Here is a 20,002-nt window from a genome sequence, read left to right as displayed (position 1 = left end):
CCAAAGCATGTGGAAACAGCAGCACTTTTTTAAGGGTAAAAAGTTAGGCGAGAAAAACATATATTTTCAAGTGTTACTGAACAGGTTTAAGGAGTCAATGGATGGCCTTTCATACAGAGGCACAAGCAATCAGAAGGAATCGTTAATGCAGTAGTCCACATCCAGAACGTTCCACTTCTGGGTTTGCTCGGTTGTCATCATAATATCTGCCGGATTTCATTCTTTTGGGCTGGATGTCTTGTACCTTGGCTTTCTTTGTGTTGGAATTTTTGGGGATTTCTTAGGACTATAGTTAACTGCTCCTCATATCTCTGCAGGTTAAATCCAGACTATCTGTCCAATCTGAGTTTTCTGTTGCACGACTAAAACAGCTTTTGACCGTACACATGTTCCACCACAACAAGTTCCTTCCCGAGACTGTTTTGCAGCGGCACCGTGGCTGCGCTTTGCGCTTTGAATCGCCCATGACGACTGGTATTGATTCAAAGAAATGCCAATAAACCAGAGCATGTTTTTATGAATGGTTACATTCAAAACACGAGCAGAACCCAAATGCAGACAAAAACACAGAGCCAGAGTGAAAGGTAAAGTTTTAGCAAAAAGGTCCAAAGCTTCCGAGCAGAAGTGGTTCCGTCAGAGTTTCCAGTATAGAGTTTGTGGTGAAGTCCACTGGTAGTGGTCAGGTCTGGTGGATGCCAGGAGTGAAGCGATAGCAGGAGTCTGGTTCCAAAAACACTGAAGCACAAGAAACCCAAAGGCAAAAACACAACTAGCAAACAGATAGCAGGTTTGGTCATAAGCAAGACTTGAGGCCCTGTTTACATATACCTTGTTATTTTGACAAACAAAGACATTTTCCTTTGTTTGCACCCTTCGTCTACACGCAAACGAAGAAATCACCTCTGAAAACAAGTCTTTCTAAAAATGAGCCTTTCTAAAAACTCCACCCAGAGTGGACATTTCTATGACTTTGCGTTTGCACGTTTGCATGTAAACTGAGACAAACAAAGGTTAAGGCAGCCAAGAGATTGAGGAAGAGAAGAGAGAGGAAGGGATTAGTTTCTGTTGTTGCTGTTTCCAGGATTCTGATTGGCTCACGTGGGCTTGAGTTTCTCGTTACACTGCCACCTACAGGTCCGTTTATGAAAATAGCCGCCTACACGTAAATGTAGCATAACGTGACTTGACTATGATCTGGAAGGAAGGTTGACAGGGTACATGAAGCAGAGGTAAAAGTAAATAGTCTGTTTTTATGAAGCGCTTTGTGGTAGATGAGCTGCAGCTGGAAACCTGACACCCTGCGAGGCCCCGTCCTCCTTTTTACATTGCAGATCAGTATCTCCTAATGCGTGAGGCGAGCCGTGGCTGGTCATCACAGCAGGAAACTGACATGACCTAACGCGACACACACAGAACGTCGAAGGTGTGTGGATTTTGATTCTTGGCATGTGGCTGTTGCCAAAGCCAGAAGACAACTTTGTTTCAAAAGAAGTTGGAGGCAGCAGAAAACTTTTCAAACATGGAGAGTTGGTTCAGGACACCCCCCATTTGTCGCTACCAATGATGACGCAGTGAATAGTGACGATTCTCTCCTACCAATCAGTAGTCTGCAGGTTTTCACGTCACCTTTTGGTATCGCTTCAGCTCGCTTTGAACCTTGACTGAGGTAGTTCTAAAAAAAAGTACCTGTTAGCAGGTACCAGGGACTTTTTTTTTGTAATGGAAAACCAAAAAAGGCGAGTAGAGTTGAGTTGAGTAGATACCATGCAGTGAAAAAACGACATTGGAGACAGACAGAGGGGATGGAGAGATGAGAGACAGAGGGCGTTTTCACACCTACCTCATTTGGTCCGTAACACAATTGCAGGTGTGAGAAGTGCCTCGGATCACGGTCCGGTACAAAAGACAACAGTTTGGTTGGGATAAAAAAATCACAGTTTGGTCGGATCAAAAGAGGTGGCCTAGGTCCAGTTCATTTATAAGCCTTTTTTGGATGATTTTGACTTTCGGACCAATTACAAGAAAGTGTGGCAGACTCTCCTTGTGTTACAAGACCGGGAAAGCTCCTTTAAGGACTAGCTTGATGCTTAGTGTGTAGGCTACATGAGAGAGTCAGTGACGGTGAATACGCTGACAGCCGACACTTGTCGGCTATCAGAGCTCAGAATACATCAGCAATTTACTTGTTTAGTGGTTGTAAATGTTCATTGAAGGTTTGTCTCTGAATAAAATGCTCAATAAAGAAAGTCCCTTTGTCTTGCTTCTCAACATCGCAACAAAACAAAAAGAGCAGCGGCAGTAGGGGAGAGCAGTATATAAAACTCCAAGACAGAGAGAAGATAGAACAAACCAATATTATTAGAAGTATCTGGAGATGCAGCTCATGTACGTGATGATGGCGGGACGTATTTTTGTCACATAGAGATCTTTATTTACATAACCGCAGTGTGAAACCAAAACTTCACCGGATAAAATGTATACAATGAAAAAACATGAGCGTTGGTCTGCCCCGTGGTTTGGACTTCCTGGTGTGAAAACGCCCAGAGAAGCAACCTAGGAGCAGCAGGCCTAACAGGAAGGCTGTGTGTGTCATTCATTTGTGGATTTCAGGATGTACTTTATAGGCATATTTATTTATGGTTATTGATTTATTTAATTTTAAAAGAAAATGTTAATTCATGCTTTCAGAAATGATAATTATTTTTTTGTGCTAATGATGTGAAGAATACAGTGTGGCTGCAAGAAACAACTTAACACACTTGTTGGGCAAAGGCCCAGAGGCCGAAGAAATCAGGAAATCCCTAAAGCAGAGCTTCAATAGTATATATATCAGTAGTATATACAGTATTTATTGTTTTTAAAACATGTAATCGTTCCATGAACTTTCTAATTCCTTCCCTGATTATTATTGTATTTCTAGTGGTATGTCCTGCCCACACGGCTGGCTGTGTCCTGATTGGTGGTGTGGAAGATTAAACAATGACGAAATGGACTTGAAGAGGATTTCATTAACCAGCATATAAAATAAAGTAACCATGCACCACCATTAGAGACAGGGGTGAAGGGAGGAGAGAAGTTATGGGGCCATTTTATAAGATATACTTACTCTTTAGAGTCTATCCGATGTTGCTTTTTGTCTCTACTTCTTTTTTCTTCTCTATGTCTACCGCTTTTTCCTCAACTTGTAAATTACGGAGACAATTTCACCTGAATGGGTTGCACAAGGCTGGCGACGTGGTTCTGGGTGGGCTGTTTGAGGTCCACTACACCTCAGTCTTCCCTGAGTGGACATTCACTTCCGAGCCAGAACAGCCTACCTGCAAAGGGTGAGTTTCACACACAAACAGATATTTGTCATGCACTGCAATATGGTTAATCCGATGTTGAGATGTACTTTAAATTGCAGGTCTAAAATGCTATATTAATACAGGATGTTTTGATAATGTGGATATGATGGATGTCTACCCGTGTTCTCATAATATTTATTGTGGTTAATAGAGACATTTTGTCTTTTAGCTTTGACACCCAAGGGTTCAGGCATGCCATGACGATGGTCTTTGCTATTGATGAGATCAACAGTAATTCCAATCTGCTACCCAATGTGACTCTGGGATACAGTCTTTATGATAACTGTGGTGCACTTGTTCTTGGATTCCGTGCTGCTTTGGCACTCGCCAGTGGTCAAGAAGAGCAGTTTCTGCTTCAGGAGAACTGTTTGGGGACCCCTCCGGTCCTCGGGATTGTGGGCGATTCCTACTCAACATTTACTATTGCCACCTCGAATGTGCTAGGTTTATTCAGATTGCCCATGGTGAGCGAATATTTATTCTGTGCTTTTAATAGGCTGGTTAATAATCTGCGGTGTTGTTAAGATGGGTCTAATATTTTAAATGGGTCTATTGACCTGATTTAGATAATGTACACTGCCTGTCCACGTGTTGTCTGTCTCGTTTCAGGTGAGTCATTTTGCTACATGTTCCTGTCTGAGTGATCGACAACGGTTTCCATCCTTCTTTAGAACAATCCCAAGTGATGCTTTCCAGGTGAAATTATTAGCAAAAAGAATAACTTTCATGTTTTATTGGGAGTACAGCAAACTTCAAAATATGATGATGTCGAAGATGATGATGATGATGAATAATTTTATTTCAGTTAACATACAAGAAAGAAACAATTGTTTCCCACAATTTGCCTTTTGCTTAAAAAAAATTTAAAAAATCCATACAGACAGGAAGGCCATTGTTCACAAATCCAAAAAGTATTTTCAAAGTTTATAAATATACAAATCTGGAAATCGTAAGAACATGGAAAACTTATATTAATACACAATTTATTTGATTTATAATAACAAGCTTTATGTATTATTCTAATCACTCTCTAATGAAGTTTAATTAGATCTATATTTTTTTTCAAATGCATTTCCCTATATTTGTCTTACCCAACAAATCCCTTACTTTATAAAGAACAGCAATAGATTTAGATCATTTCCTTTTAATATGATCTATATGTGGCTTCCAATTGAGTTTGTAATCTATAAACAAAATTAGCCTCCACAATAAAAAAAAGTCCCATATTGGGCCATTAGAAAATGCATGCTTTTCGTATAGATTGAGATGATAATACTGAATATTCTCTTATCTACTCAGGTGCGTGCTATGATTCAGATTCTTAAACACTTTGGCTGGACTTGGGTTGGCCTTCTAGTCAGTGATGATGACTATGGACTCCATGTGGCTCGATCCTTCCAATCTGACCTGGTTCAGTCTGGTGGAGGGTGTCTGGCCTACGTAGAGGTTTTACCTTGGGGCAGTGACCAAGCCGAACTAAGGAGGATTGTGGATGTGATGAAGAAATCAACAGCTCGCGTGGTCATGGTGTTTGCACATGAGATCCATATCTATAAACTGATGGAGGAGGTTGGGTTCAAAGTAGAAAGTCAATAATGAATCTATGTTTTATCTGTTAACTAAGAAATGTTGGTATCCTACCGGTTATTTACATTTCATGTTTTCTCTACATTTATGTCCTCTGAGTTGGAAAATAGCAGGTGCACAGATTATTAGCATAACCATGAAAAATAAATAGAAACACCTTTACAAATTTCCCCTGCTGCTGTAGCAAAAGTAAAAAGAAATTAAGTAAAGAATTGTATATTTTATCAAAGCATTATTGTACACAATTGAGTGCATGCCTCAAAGATTGTAATTGTTTTTTTCAGATGTATGAAATAATTTTGTTTTAAAATGCAATGAACAGGTGGTGAGGCAGAAAGTGGCAGGCTTACAGTGGATGGCCAGTGAAGCTTGGGCATCAGTTGATGTGCTCCAGACGCCTGACTTCATGCCGTACCTGGGTGGCACACTGGGCATTGCCATCCGTCGAGGAGAAATAGCAGGGTTCAAGGACTTCCTCTTAAGAATACACCCTAATCAACACCATAACAACTACGGAAATAGTTTAGTGAGGGTTAATTCTTACAATCTGAAAGGAAATTGCAGCAGTCCATAGTGTCATTATTTCTGTTAACATTCAATTTTCTTTACAAATTTCAGGTAAATCAGTTTTGGGAAGACATATTTCAGTGTAAATTTGCACCACCTCCAGCCGGTTGGGTGGAGGCTGGAGGAGCACTATGCACTGGACAGGAGGTTCTGCATAATGTGGAGAATGAGTTGTTTGATGTTTCCAACCTGAGGCCAGAGTACAACGTGTACAAGGCTGTCTATGCCCTGGCGTATGCCCTCGATGACATGCTGCGCTGTGTCCCAGGGAGAGGGCCTTTCAGCGGGCACAGCTGTGCTACTTTGCAAACACTGGAGCCATGGCAGGTGTGGTATCAGTTTACACTCCACTTGTTTGTTTCCAAAATAAAGCTGCTACACCTTAACCCTTGTGTTGTCTTCCCATTGACCATGAAAAGAGTTCTCGCTTTTTCTGACATTTGTCTCACTTTTTCAGTATAGTGGGTCCTTTTTTTGATGTCTTTTTCTAAAGTTGTTTGATATTTCTAATGATGACATTTACAGCTTATTTCAAAGGCCAATTTTTTTTGATGAAAAAACTGAACATTGGTCAAATTTTAACTGAGGACACCATGAGGGTTAAGGCACTAGCTGAATGTAGTTTTTCAGTAAGAACTTTATTCAAAAAAATTAAGAACTGGTTGCCGTGAAGTACATGTGGACTCCAGGACCCTGTGACATCACTAACTGCACCCATCAGCGATGGTGGGTGTAGTCAGAGGTGAAACAGACTTTAAAATTTCAACCAGAGAGGGCAGAAAAACACATATGTTCAGCCTGGTGTTATGTAACACTTTAAACTTGATAATTCCAATAAAGCTAGAATAAATAATCTTTTAGAATTGATTGCTATTTCTGATCTGATGCATATATGGATGGAGTTTTTTTTACTTTTTGTTACGTCTGTTTTTATTTCTCTCACACATTTAAAGCTGGTGTATTATTTGGATAAAGTTAATTTCACCACACCGTTTGGTGATCAAGTGTCATTTGATGAGAATGGTGATGCCTTACCAATTTACGATGTCATGAACTGGCTGTGGCTCCCCAATGGAAAAGCAAAGATTCAGAATGTGGGGGAAGTTAAAGAGTCAGCCAAAGGAAAGGAACTCAGACTTGATGAAGCTAAAATCTTCTGGAACTTTGAATCCAAACAGGTTATTTATGCTCGTTGATTTTTTTGATTTTTGTCCAATAACATCTCAAATAACAGCATCAAATGGTGTAGCTCAGTCATATCTCTTACCCATACAGCCACCCTGGTCAGTGTGCAGCGAGAGCTGTCCTCCAGGTACCCGCATGGCCAGAAGGAAGGGGGAGCCCGAGTGCTGTTTCGACTGCATCCCTTGTTCTGAGGGAAAGATCAGCAACAACACAGGTTGGTATCTATTATAAAAAATACCCAAAGTTTTGTTGTGGAAGGTAACTAATGAATTTATTCACGTACCGTACTTGAAATACAAATTTTAAGTACTTTACATTAGTTAGTTCTTTTCATGCCACTTTCTACTTCTACTCCCTTACATTTCAGAGAGAAACATTGTATTGTTTTTTTAGTAAAGGATCTGAATACTTTGCCCACCACTGCCTAGGTTTCCCTATATATCCTTTTCATCTGTTGTAGATATTAATATTTGTTATCTTCTTGTCAGACTCCATGGAGTGCACTAGTTGTCCAGAGGATTTCTGGTCCAGTCCCCAGCGCAACCACTGTGTTCCTAAGAAAACCGAGTTCCTCTCCTATCAAGAGCCTCTGGGTGTCTGCTTGACAACGGCCTCGTTGCTGGGCACATTTATCTGTGCTGTTGTCCTTGTAATCTTCATCTATCATCGCAGTACACCCATGGTACGCGCCAACAATTCAGAACTGAGTTTCCTGCTTTTGGTGTCACTTAAGCTATGTTTCCTGTGTTCACTGCTGTTTATGGGACGTCCAAGTCAGTGGACATGCCAACTGAGACATGCAGCATTTGGTATCAGCTTTGTGCTTTGTGTCTCATGCATCCTGGTAAAAACCATGGTGGTTCTGGCAGTGTTCAAAGCATCCAAGCCAGGAGGAGGAGCCAGTCTAAAATGGTTTGGTGCTGTGCAGCAGAGAGGGACAGTTCTGGTTCTTACTTCTATTCAGGCAGCAATCTGCACCGCTTGGCTTGTCTCTGCCTCACCAGCTCCTCATAAAAACACTCAATACTACAATGATAAGATAGTTTATGAATGTGTAGTCGGGTCTACAATTGGTTTTGCAGTGTTACTGGGTTACATTAGTTTACTGGCTATCCTCAGCTTCCTGTTAGCATTTCTGGCGAGGAATCTTCCGGATAACTTCAATGAGGCCAAGCTGATCACTTTCAGCATGCTGATCTTCTGTGCTGTGTGGGTGGCCTTTGTTCCTGCTTATGTCAATTCTCCGGGCAAATATGCAGATGCAGTGGAGGTCTTTGCCATCCTGGCCTCCAGTTTTGGCCTTTTGGTGGCACTGTTTGGTCCCAAATGTTACATAATCCTGCTGAGACCCGAGAGGAATTCAAAGAAAGCTATCATGGGTCGAGGTACCACCAAGTCATAAAGCAGCAACTATCATACCATCTGTACTTTACATTCCCATAAGAGTGAGCTACATATTATTGTTCTTTTAACTAGTTAGTTTTTTTAAATGAATGCATGAAAGAAAAAAAGCATCTTCCATTATCATTGACTTTTTGCCTGTTCTTTCCTGGGATTTTAAAAACAAATAAAAAATGTGTTCAACTAAATAGTTGTTCTCCTGTTTGTCAACATAAAAATAATTTATTCCACATAGCTTGGCACCAGTATTTAACTCACTTAACTTTTTGATTACTGTAATTTTTGCTATTGAAAACTTAAACCAGCTGTGTAGCAAGTAAAGGCAGTGTTAGTTCTCCCCTTGTTACACTTAATGAAATTATGTTGTTTCCCATTTGTCGCCTCTTAGGGATAGTTTGGTATTTATGAAAAGGACCACCAGAGGAAAATAAGGGAGGGTCATCCAATAATTTTAGTCGATGGGGGGAGGGGGGTCACCCAACTTTGTATTCATAAAAACAACAACATTTCAAAGTGGATTTTTGATTCATACTTTTACAAGTAGCTTGCAGTCTCTGCCCTCCATTGGTGGTTATGAACTAAAAGAAAACACAACATGACAGTAACACAAGTTTTGAGTTGCTTTCTTTGAGAAATTGAGAATTTGATTTTTTATTTGATTTTATTAGGATCCCCATTAGCTGATGCAATTCAATTCAATTCAATTGTATTTATACTATCAAATCATAACAAGAGTTATTTCAGGACGCTTTACAGATAGAGTAAGTCTAAACCACACTCTATAATTAAGAACATCCGCTTCTCTTCCTGGGGTCCACACAAAACATAAAACACTCAAAAAAATAAAAACAACCATCACATAATATGCCACCCTATAGCTAACTGCACCAACTGTTGCCAAAGTGTCGTCACTAACATGGAGCTGGACTATAATGAAGAGGACTACTACAAAGGTTTCACGTTGCCTTGAGCACCCACGGAAAACACTGACCATCCGCGTGTGCCAGACTACCAGTAGGCTTCATTCATTTAAAATTAAACATTCCAGTTGGTGCTAAGTGGAGCATGTGAGTTGCACGCTAATCTCGGTTACATGTCACTTATACTTTTCATCTCCAATCTTCCAATAATAATGCACACTATATGCAGCTTCACCTGATCAAAAGTTTAAGCAAGAAGATGAAGGTGCATCATGATTTAAGGGTCAGTGTTGGTAGTCTCTGTTGCTGCATTTGTTACTGCTTTTTAGAACTTTAGATTTTATTTTCTGCTACACCGTGCTACGTTCTACGGTGCCCTGCTATGTCCTGCTTTGCCCTGGTGTGCCCTGTTACATCCTGCTACGCCCCGCAGTGCCCTGCTGCACCATGAACTACTACAACTACTATTTCTATTCATAGTTTTGTTATATTTTTTGTGACAATTATTGCCATTGTTCATCGCACCCCAACCGACACCGCCTACCAAGAGCCTGGGTCTGTCCCAGGTTTCTCCCTAAAAGGAAGTTTTTCCTCGCCACTTAATACTTACTCTTGGGGGAATAACTGGAATTGTTGGGTCTTTGTAAATTATAGAGTGTGGTCTAGTAAAGTGTCTTGAGATAACTCTTGTTATGATATGATACTATAAATAAAATTGATTTGGATTGAATTTTCCACTCTGAAAGTGTCACAACTTCAGGAATTATACTCATAGTGTGAACATACAGTAATGATCATTTGCTGTATTGCTTTGTTTGGATTTATCTGTCACCTCCCCAGTGCTTACAGTTTTGTCCTTGAATGTCTATTCAGGTAAAAGACAATTCATGTCCTTTCATTTAGCATAATACTTTGTGTTTGACAGACAAAAACTCAAGATTAGCTCTAAACAATAACAAAAGAATTTAGACTTTTTATATCATAGCAATTAAAAGAAAATATAACTTAAATGACATAATCATGACAAAGAGCTAATTTGATATGTGTAAGCACCGCCCCAACATGACTAACTCGTACCATGGGAGTGCCTGGGGTGTGTGACACTATGACGAAAACCACCAAAGGAAATGATATAACTCTGCATATAAAATTAAGTAACCATGCATGAAGCTCAGAAAGGGTGTTGGGAAGTGGGCAGTTATGGGTGCATTTCTAGACACTTTTTTGATCTTACATGTCTACCTGATCATGATTTTATTCTCTTCCCCCTTTTTCTTCTCAGACTCGTCCTCTCTTCTCTCATCTTGTAAATTAAGGCGGCAGTTTTATCATAATGGGATGCACAAGCCTGGTGATGTTATCCTGGGTGGACTGTTTGAGGTCCACTACACCTCTGTCTTCCCTGAGCTGACATTCACCTCAGAACCAAATCAGCTCAACTGCCAAGGGTAAGTTTTACTTACATCTAGCAGACATCGTGCACAGATGATCACAAATAATGTTCTGCTTTTTAGTGGTTGATAAAGACATTTTGTGTGTTAGCTTTGACCCTCCAGGGTTCAGGCATGCCATGACCATGGCCTTTGCTATTGACGAGATTAACAAAAACTCCAACCTGCTTCCTAATGTGACTCTGGGATACAGTCTTTATGACAACTGTGCTACACTTGTGATTGGATTAAGTGCAGCATTGTCATTAGCCAGTGGTCGAGAAGAGCAGTTTCTGCCTCAGGAGAACTGTTTGGGGACCCCACCAGTCCTGGGAATTGTGGGTGATTCCTTCTCAACATTTTCTATCGCCACCTCTGATGTGATAGGTTTATTCAAATTGCCCATTGTGAGTTTACTTTCTTCAATACTGCTGTAATTAATCTGCCAGTTGAAGGTTGAAAGTATTTAAAATTTCTAAGTGAAAATTAGGGTAGGACATAAAAGTAAGTAAAATCTGTTTGTAAACTGTATGTTTCGTTATAGGTAAGTTATTTTGCTACATGTTCCTGCCTCAGTGATAGGCGAAGGTTTCCATCCTTCTTTAGAACAATCCCAAGTGATGCTTTCCAGGTAAAACTGTTTTAGAAATAACAAATCCAAAACATTGTTTACAGCAAGTTTAGTGTCCCTCAAGCAAACACATATTTTGCTTTTACTGAATTTGATTTATGCATCATTGATGCAAATACATGGATTTAGAAGAAAGAGCATAATGGGTTCAAGTAATTGTAATTTTTAATGTGAGACATAAGTAGCTATTTTTTCATTAAAAGGTTATTCCAACCTGTGCACTAATCCCTCAGCTCTCTCTTTAATCAGGTGCGTGCAATGATTCAGATTCTAAAACGCTTTGGCTGGACTTGGGCAGGTCTGCTGGTCAGTGATGATGACTACGGGCGTTATGTTGCCCGGTCCTTTCAATCTGACCTGGCTCAGTCTGGAGGAGCTTGTCTGGCCTACTTAGAGATATTGCCCTGGGGTGAGAACCCAGCTGAACTAAAGAGGATTGTGGAAGTGATGAAGAAATCTACAGCTCGTGTGGTCATTGTGTTTGCACACCAGATCCACATGATTCAACTCATGGAAGAGGTATCTATCTATTCATATTTTTTGTTACATTGTACAGATTCAGTGGCACAAAGTAGATTACAATATTTTACAGTATGTCAGTCTGAAAGAAATTTAAAAAGAAATGCAACAAAACAGGTGGTGAGGCAGAATGTGAGAGGCCTGCAGTGGATGGCCAGTGAAGCCTGGACAGCCGCTGCTGTGCTGCAGACCCCCCACCTAATGCCATACCTGGGTGGCACGCTGGGTATTGCCATCCGCCGTGGAGAAATACCAGGGTTAAGGGAGTTTCTGTTAAGAGTACTGCCTGACCTACATGACAAAATAAATGGAAATAGCATGGTAAAGATTGTAACATTACATTCAGATCAGTAATTATCAATTGTATTATTGATATTTCTGTTAAGACTTTGAAATACATTTCAGGTGAGGCAATTTTGGGAATACACATTTCAGTGTAGATTTCCACCACTTCCATTAGGTTGGGTGGAAGCTGGGGGAGCACTATGCACTGGACAGGAAGATCTAGAGAATGTGGAGACTGAGTTCTTGGATGTTTCTAATCTCAGGCCTGAGTACAATATTTACAAGGCTGTCTATGCGCTGGCGTATGCCCTCGATGACATGCTGCGCTGTGTCCCAGGGAGAGGGCCTTTCAGCGGGCACAGCTGTGCTACTTTGCAAACACTGGAGCCATGGCAGGTGTGGTATCAGTTTACACTCACCCTGTTTAGTATTTTAAAACAGCTGCTGCATCTTGAAGTTTCCTTAAGACATTTTATTTTGGGAAAATAAGACATTATTGCAATAGCTCTGCATGGCATTAGTAGACAGGTTTGAAAACCCCTGTTGATGAGAAATTGCTTAATCCTAGAAGCTGAAAGAGAACACACAATTAATTTCTTGTGAAAAACAATGAATTAATAATGGCATAGTAATTAATGGCAACAATGTTGGATTGAATTCAGAGAGCTTACATTTGATGTATATGGAGTGCTACATTTAAAATACTTGCATGACTAAATCCACAATTTTTCACAATGAACATCTGAAAGCATGCACATACTCATTAACAATGAATTGTTTTAAGTCTATGATATAACCTGTATTGTACCCCTATTTAGCTAATGTATCACTTGGAAAAGGTTAACTTCACCACACCATTTGGTGATCAAGTGTCATTTGATGAGAATGGTGATGCCTTACCAATATATGACATCATGAACTGGCTGTGGCTCCCTGAGGGAAGAACTAAAGTTCAGAGTGTGGGGATTGTTAAAAAGTCGGCGACCAAAGGTGAAGAGCTTACACTTGATGAAAACAAAATCTTCTGGAACTTTGAATCCAAACAGGTTACTTATTTTTCTTGTTGGATTTACCTTAGTACTGTATTACACACAGAGCAGAATAAAAAAGTGTAGAATACCTTTTATTTAACTCTTACTATCCCTACAGTCACCACAGTCAGTGTGCAGTGAGAGCTGTCCGCCAGGTACCCGTATGGCCAGAAAAAAAGGGCAGCCTGTATGCTGTTTTGACTGTGTCCCTTGCTCTGATGGAAAGTTCAGCAATGAAACCGGTTTGTATCATTATAAAACTATATGTTGAATATGAATTTATTTTCAGGAACTTTGCCCTTCTTGGTGCCCATGATGTAGACAAATAAAACACATTCACCAACACCACATGTGCAATTTTTGACATTGGTGGCCCATCAAACATTACTGTCAATGTTCACAGGTGAGAGGGACAATGTTCTTGACACTGTGTTCCCCTATTTCCACAGACTCCATGGACTGCACCAGTTGTCCAGAGGACTTCTGGACCAATGCCCAGCGTGACCATTGTGTTCCTAAGATAACAGAGTTCCTCTCCTACCATGAGCCTCTGGGCATTTGCTTGACAACAACCTCGTTGTTGGGAACATTTATCTGTGCTGTTGTCCTGGTAATCTTCATCTATCATCGCAGTACACCCATGGTACGCGCCAACAATTCAGAACTGAGTTTCCTGCTTTTGGTGTCACTTAAACTGTGTTTCCTGTGTTCACTGTTGTTTATTGGCCGTCCCAGGCTGTGGACATGCCAGCTGAGACATGCAGCATTTGGGATCAGCTTTGTGCTTTGTGTCTCATGCATCCTGGTAAAAACCATGGTGGTTCTGGCTGTGTTCAAGGCCTCCAAGCCAGGAGGTGGAGACAGTCTGAAGTGGTTTGGTACTGTTCAGCAGAGAGGGACAGTTCTGGTTCTTACTTCTATTCAGGCAGCAATTTGCACCGCTTGGCTTGTCTCTTCCTCACCATCTCCTCATAAAAACATTCAATACTACAATGATAAGATAGTTTATGAATGTGAAGTTGGGTCCACAGTTGGTTTTGCAGTGTTACTGGGCTATATTGGCTTACTGGCTATCCTTAGCTTTCTCTTAGCCTTCCTGGCGAGGAATCTTCCGGACAACTTCAATGAGGCCAAGCTGATCACTTTCAGCATGCTGATCTTCTGTGCTGTGTGGGTGGCCTTTGTACCTGCTTATGTCAACTCTCCAGGCAAATATGCAGATGCAGTGGAGGTCTTTGCCATCCTGGCCTCCAGTTTTGGCCTCTTGGTCGCACTGTTTGGACCCAAGTGTTACATAATCCTGCTGAAACCAGAGCTGAACACAAAGAAAGCTATCATGGGTCGAGGCACCACCAAGACATGAAAAACTCTAGAAAAAATAAATAAAATTCAGTCTGTATTTTAAATGTATTCAACAGTGATCTGCTCATGAAATGACACAAAATAAAGAAAGCCTTCTTTACATAGAGGAATAATGCCAGAAGATACGACAATATATAAATAAATGCTTGTAAAAAACATAGTTTCTATATTTTCCATCATTGCATGTTTGCCAGATTGTATTTCATTGGAATTGAAAGTCAATCATACAATGAGTCAATCATACAACACACTACAGCTCAAAACAATCAAAGGTGTAAAAAAGAAATCTGAATCTGAGTAAGAATTTCTGACTCTTGTAGCTGCTGCAAAGAATGGCACCATGAAAACCTTTGTTGATCTTTAATTGTTTATTGAGCTGTAATAACCTGCTTTATTTTTGATTTTTTGCCAAATGGGTCCAGGAGAAAAATCTCAAAACACAACCTGATTGACAAAATTTCAACATACAGTATAAAGTCAGACTGTATTCCCAAGAAGAATAACAAAATTAATTTAATCAATTTCCCCAAAATCTGAAATGTCAAGTTTAGTTCAAACAGCCCTCAAGCATTCACAATAGCTATGACAGGAGTAATGCAACATGTGTTTTGTGATTGGAAGGTTTTAAGTATTTCAGATTTGAAGAGATTCATCTCAAGTGATTGGTCAAGGTGAGAGGCAGACAAATGTCTGCTTCAGTTGAAGAAAAAAGTGTCAGAATGGTCACAAGTAGGAAATTAGTCTGTGCATTGTGTATTTCAATGACTTCAACATTAAACTACACGTATGGTTCGGAAACTGAATTAGTAAAGATGGAAGTTACTCATCATTCACTGTCTCCTGAAGAACAGAAAGTAGATTTTTTCCTATACAATCCATTTTAAGTTATTATTCAAGAGCACCCCCACTTTTACTGAGTTCAAAATAATTTCCAAAGGAAATAAAAATCGCTAGTAATTGTGTTCAGGTACGTAAGGGATGTCCATTTAAAGCTCCTACTTTCTCTTTTTTTAAAGATACCAAATGTCATGTTCATGTCACTTCATCACAACTTCATACATTTACAAAGTTCATATTTTTAAGACTTTATTACTAAATTACTTTGTAATAAGACATAGTTTCAACAACATACAATTGGTTCCTAGATTCTGACATCTAATGTTTTAAAAAATGCATAACCTCCATATGTTCTATAAATTGACAATTATTTGAAAGAAACTGCAAGTTCATAAAAAGATCCTATTCAAAAAAGATCCTCAAGTTTAAATAAGCAATGAGTGGTTATAAATATGGCTCTAAATTAGTGATTGAATCAATTGTTTTACTTTAAGCTTTTTAAAATCCTTCAAATATGTAATGTGGGGGTAATCACTTCCTCTGAGTACAAAATATGCATTATATTCATAGTTTTTCTAGTACAGAACAGTGAAAACACACAATGAAAGGCAACAGAATACAGGAAAGTATCTTTAGTGTTCAAAATGCTTTTTTTTTTCAATTTTCATTTTAGAGACAGAACCTCCAAAAAAATGTTTGACTCTTAAAGCAAAATACCTGCTCATGTTTTATAGATTAACAGGCACAATTCCAAACCGTCCCAGACTGTGTACTTGCCAGCTGAGACTGTTAGCATTTGGAATTAACTTTGTTTTTTTGTCTCATGTATTCTTGTAAACCACATGGTGGTTTTGACTAAAGGTGGAGACAATCTCAAGTGCAGCAGAGAAGAAACTGCTTTTAACTGCTTTTTCCTTGTTTTCCCTCCTCCATGTCACCTTGGGGGCTCCGTTTGTAATACCTAGTTAATGAAAGTGAAAAAAAGAAGAAAAGTACTGCTCACATTAGAAAAAGGGATGAAAACAACTGACTCCTATGCAATATTCTCTAGTTGATTACAATCCCCAGATAGTTCAGAAATGTATTTCCCAAATAAAACAGAGGGGGCTTAATTTTCCACTAGTAAAACAAAAGAAGTAGCCTAAGCATTAAAGTAATTTAAAAATTTATAATTTGGTCCAGGACTTGCTAAAACACTTGCTGATATGGCATAGCATCACGTTTAAAAGGGTCATGTTAAAATAATGAATTTGTTCTGCGTAATATGTCCAGCCCACATAACCTTAACCCTGATGGGTGTGGTTAAAAGGTATTCAATGACATGAAGAATGCAAAGGGATTGTCATGGCCCTGCATATAAAATGAAGTAAACTTATAGGAATAGAAACTGTGTGAGGGGAGGAGGGCAGTTATGGGGGCATTCTTTGACACATATCTGCTCTTCTGTTTCTATCTTATCTTGTTTTCTTTCTCTTCCTCTCTTCCCTTATCTTGTAAATTACAGAGAAAGTTCCATCTTAATGAAATTCACAAGCCTGGCGATGTGGTTCTGGGTGGGATGTTTGAAGTTCACTTTTCCTCTGTCTTCCCTCAGCGGACATTTATCTCAGAGCCAGAACAGCCCAGCTGCGAAGGGTAAGTTTCACACAGATGCAGCAGACAGCATGGGTCTGCTCAGAGTATTCATGAGAATGGGGGGATTGAGTAAAATCATTTTTAATGAAAGTTTTAGTTATACTTTAGAAAAATAGTACAAAAATACAGCTGTGAAAAGTATAATATGACAACAGTGTAATATGTTATTAAAATAGATTTAGATTTTTTCGCATGTGTCTACCCAGTTCTCTGAGTGACTTTACTTTGTGGTGGTTAACAGTGACATTTTGTGTGTTAGCTTTGACATTCTAGGATTCAGGCATGCCATGACTATGGCCTTTGCTGTAGATGAGATCAACAAGAACTCCACTCTGCTACCTAATGTGACTCTGGGATACAGTCTTTATGATAACTGTGGGGCACTTGTTGTTGGATTCAGTGGTTCATTATCACTGGCAAGTGGTCAAGAGGAGCAGTTTCTGCTTGAGGAAAACTGTTCAGGGAGCCCTCCAGTCCTCGGGATTGTTGGGGATTCTGCCTCAACATATACTATTGCCATCTCCAATGTGCTAGGTTTATACAGAATGCCCATTGTAAGTTCCCTATTCTGTCATTTGTATTGTTGAATGTGTTACAATTGATGTCATCTTTAAAAGCGACACATTATTGAAATGAAAATATTAAGACTGGCTCTGACTGGCATGAGATGGGTCACTTGAGTTAATCTATATGTTTCTTTACAGGTAAGTTATTTCTCCACATGTTCCTGTCTGAGTGATCGGAAACGGTTTCCGTCTTTCTTTAGAACAATCCCAAGTGATGCTTTCCAGGTGAAACTATTACGAAGTTGAAAACTGCAAACTATGTCTGTTTCCTACAATACAGCAAGCTTGCAGAAATTGTTTCACATGAAAAAAAACTTTGCTTTTATGCTAATTAGCTGTGTTTCAATTGGGTAACTTATATAAATAGCTAATGTAGAAGTTACACTGATATGCACATCATTTTAATACTATGCTAGTCTGTGCACTAATCCCTTCGTAACAATATATCCATTCAGGTGCGTGCTATGATTCAGATTCTAAAACACTTTGGCTGGTCTTGGGTCGGTCTACTGGTCAGTGATGATGACTATGGACGTAATGTTGCCCGATCCTTCCAATCTGACCTGGTTCAGTCTGCTGAAGGTTGTCTGGCCTACTCAGAGGTTTTGCCCTGGGACAGTGACCAAAGTGAACTTAGGAGGATAGTGCATTTGATAAAGACATCAACAGCTCGTGTAGTCATGGTGTTTGCACATGAGTTTCACATGATTCATCTAATGGAAGAGGTGAGAATTAAAATATAATGTAATGTTGAAATCTATTTTTTTTAATGTAATATGAATAATTATTTCCACTGTTAATTTGAAATTCACTGACTGAAATACTGTCAATTACCATAAAATCCAACCTATATTTCAACCAAACACAAATATAAAACACAAAATTTCAGTTGCATTTCAGTTCTATTTAGGTCAAACTGTTTCATAATGTTACCTGTTTTCATGTCCAATAATTCATCCTGTGGAAGATTCTGCTCAACAAAACATTGCTTGAAATATTGAAATAGCTGTGTGGGTTTCATCAGGGGGGAAGGCTTGAAAGGACTACTCCCTAACAGTGAAAGTGAAGCTTATGAAAAAGTGAAAAAAAATCTAGTTTAAAACTTCAGTTATGCATTTTGAGAAAGCTCAAATCTCCCATTTTACATGTGTATATATATCTATACAGTACATACATATATATACATCCTGTACATATTATAAAAACTGAGCGTATTTAAATCACTTTAGTTGCTGCTACTTTAAAAAAAAAAATTGCAATGTGTATAAAGTGGGCACCTTTCTCTTATAACTTTTTAACATCTGTGTTTATGTGACAAAAAACTGAGACAATGGAAGATAAGTTCTAGTTGTAAATCAACATTTTCTACAAAACAAACTATGTTTTCAACAAATGTGTGAAACCCATTTCATATAACGGAACGCACAGGTGGCTCAGCAAAATGTGACAGGCCGACAGTGGATAGCAAGTGAAGCCTGGACAGGCAGTACTGTGCTCCACACCCCCCTCCTCATGCCGTTCCTGAGCGGCACACTAGGAATTGCAATTCGTCGTGGAGAAATACCAGGGCTCAAAGACTTCCTCTTACAAATACATCCAGGCCAATATGACGAAAGCTATGGAAATAACATGGTACGAGTTACATCTTATGAATTGTCATACATAAATGATAATAATTAATCCATAATGTATTGTAATTTGTGTCAATAATACATTTTTAATACGTTTCAGGTGACACAGTATTGGGAATACACTTTTCAGTGTAAATTCTATCCAGAAGGTTGGGTTGAAGCTGGAGGAGCGTTATGCACTGGACAGGAACATATTAAACATGTGGAAACTGAGTTTTTGGATCTATCTAACCTCAGACCTGAATACAACATATACAAGGCAGTGTATGCCTTGGCGTACGCTCTCGATGACATGCTGCGCTGTGTGCCAGGGAGAGGGCCTTTCAGCGGACACAGCTGTGCTACTTTGCAAAGATTGGAGCCTTGGCAGGTGTGACATCAGTTTACACTCCACCTGTTTATGTTTCCAAATACAGCTGCTACACCTTAAGGTACCATCTAAATGTGATATTGTGAGTATAGAATAAGAGAATATATGAAAAAAAGACACATTGAATAAATAATGACTAATGAGTTAGGTAGACTGGCTTTTTGCAGGATAAAACACGTTCCCATTTTCTATTGTGGCAGTACTGACTGACTCATGCTATTAATCCAGTAGAAAACCAATGGCCTGACCTTCAGGTGTGTCTCAAAATTTAGATGAAAAAGGATTTTGCTGCAAATTATTTGAGTATGATTCACTTTTGCAGCTCGTACATTATTTGCAAAAAGTCAATTTCACAACACCGTTTGGTGATCAAGTGTCATTTGATGAAAATGGTGATGCCTTACCAATATATGATGTCATGAACTGGCTGTGGCTCCCTGATGGAAGAACTAAAGTTCAGAATGTGGGTGCAGTTAAAGAGTCATTCAATGGAGAAGAACTCACAATTGAGGAAGACAAAATCCTCTGGAATTTTGAAGCCAAACAGGTTAGTTTTTCACTCATCTATTTTGTGATTTAAGAGTAAGTCAGTATAAAGTATATAGTATAAAGTGGTGCAGAATAAAAGATATTTAATTTTCTACCTACAGCCACCCCAGTCAGTGTGCAGCGAGAGCTGTCCTCCAGGTACCCGCATG

General features: G+C 39.3%; 3 protein-coding genes across 3 annotated transcripts in view; all 3 read left to right on the top strand.

Moving 5' to 3' along the window:
- Positions 1–3,529: 3,529 nt before the first annotated feature.
- Positions 3,530–8,139, top strand: LOC117942146 (extracellular calcium-sensing receptor-like). Its single transcript, XM_034867474.1, has 8 exons — positions 3,530–3,811; positions 3,957–4,043; positions 4,647–4,916; positions 5,257–5,460; positions 5,553–5,828; positions 6,455–6,679; positions 6,777–6,900; positions 7,175–8,139. Exons 1-8 carry the CDS (start codon positions 3,545–3,547, stop codon positions 8,086–8,088), a joined length of 2,367 nt encoding a protein of 788 aa, XP_034723365.1. The 5' UTR covers positions 3,530–3,544; the 3' UTR covers positions 8,089–8,139.
- A 2,095-nt stretch (positions 8,140–10,234) lies between these two features.
- On the top strand, positions 10,235–14,266 carry LOC117941963 (extracellular calcium-sensing receptor-like). The gene is made up of 9 exons (XM_034867232.1): positions 10,235–10,455; positions 10,550–10,844; positions 10,982–11,068; positions 11,318–11,587; positions 11,705–11,908; positions 11,993–12,268; positions 12,691–12,918; positions 13,022–13,145; positions 13,353–14,266. Exons 1-9 carry the CDS (start codon positions 10,256–10,258, stop codon positions 14,264–14,266), a joined length of 2,598 nt encoding a protein of 865 aa, XP_034723123.1. The 5' UTR covers positions 10,235–10,255.
- Positions 14,267–16,597: 2,331 nt separating this feature from the next.
- The window catches only part of LOC117942300 (extracellular calcium-sensing receptor-like), a 4,109-nt gene continuing 704 nt past the window's right edge, over positions 16,598–20,002 (top strand). Inside the window, exons 1-8 of the mRNA XM_034867705.1 lie at positions 16,598–16,737; positions 16,997–17,291; positions 17,442–17,528; positions 17,759–18,028; positions 18,732–18,941; positions 19,035–19,304; positions 19,627–19,851; positions 19,955–19,997. Of these exons, the coding sequence (XP_034723596.1) occupies positions 16,661–16,737; positions 16,997–17,291; positions 17,442–17,528; positions 17,759–18,028; positions 18,732–18,941; positions 19,035–19,304; positions 19,627–19,851; positions 19,955–19,997 (1,477 nt within the window). The 5' untranslated portion in view covers positions 16,598–16,660. The remainder of the gene's footprint in view (positions 16,738–16,996; positions 17,292–17,441; positions 17,529–17,758; positions 18,029–18,731; positions 18,942–19,034; positions 19,305–19,626; positions 19,852–19,954; positions 19,998–20,002) is intronic.

The sequence above is a fragment of the Etheostoma cragini genome, chromosome 3 (genome assembly GCF_013103735.1).
Source record: "Etheostoma cragini isolate CJK2018 chromosome 3, CSU_Ecrag_1.0, whole genome shotgun sequence".
Classification (NCBI taxonomy): Eukaryota; Metazoa; Chordata; class Actinopteri; order Perciformes; family Percidae; genus Etheostoma; species Etheostoma cragini.
This window is presented reverse-complemented; position numbering and strand designations above follow the sequence as displayed.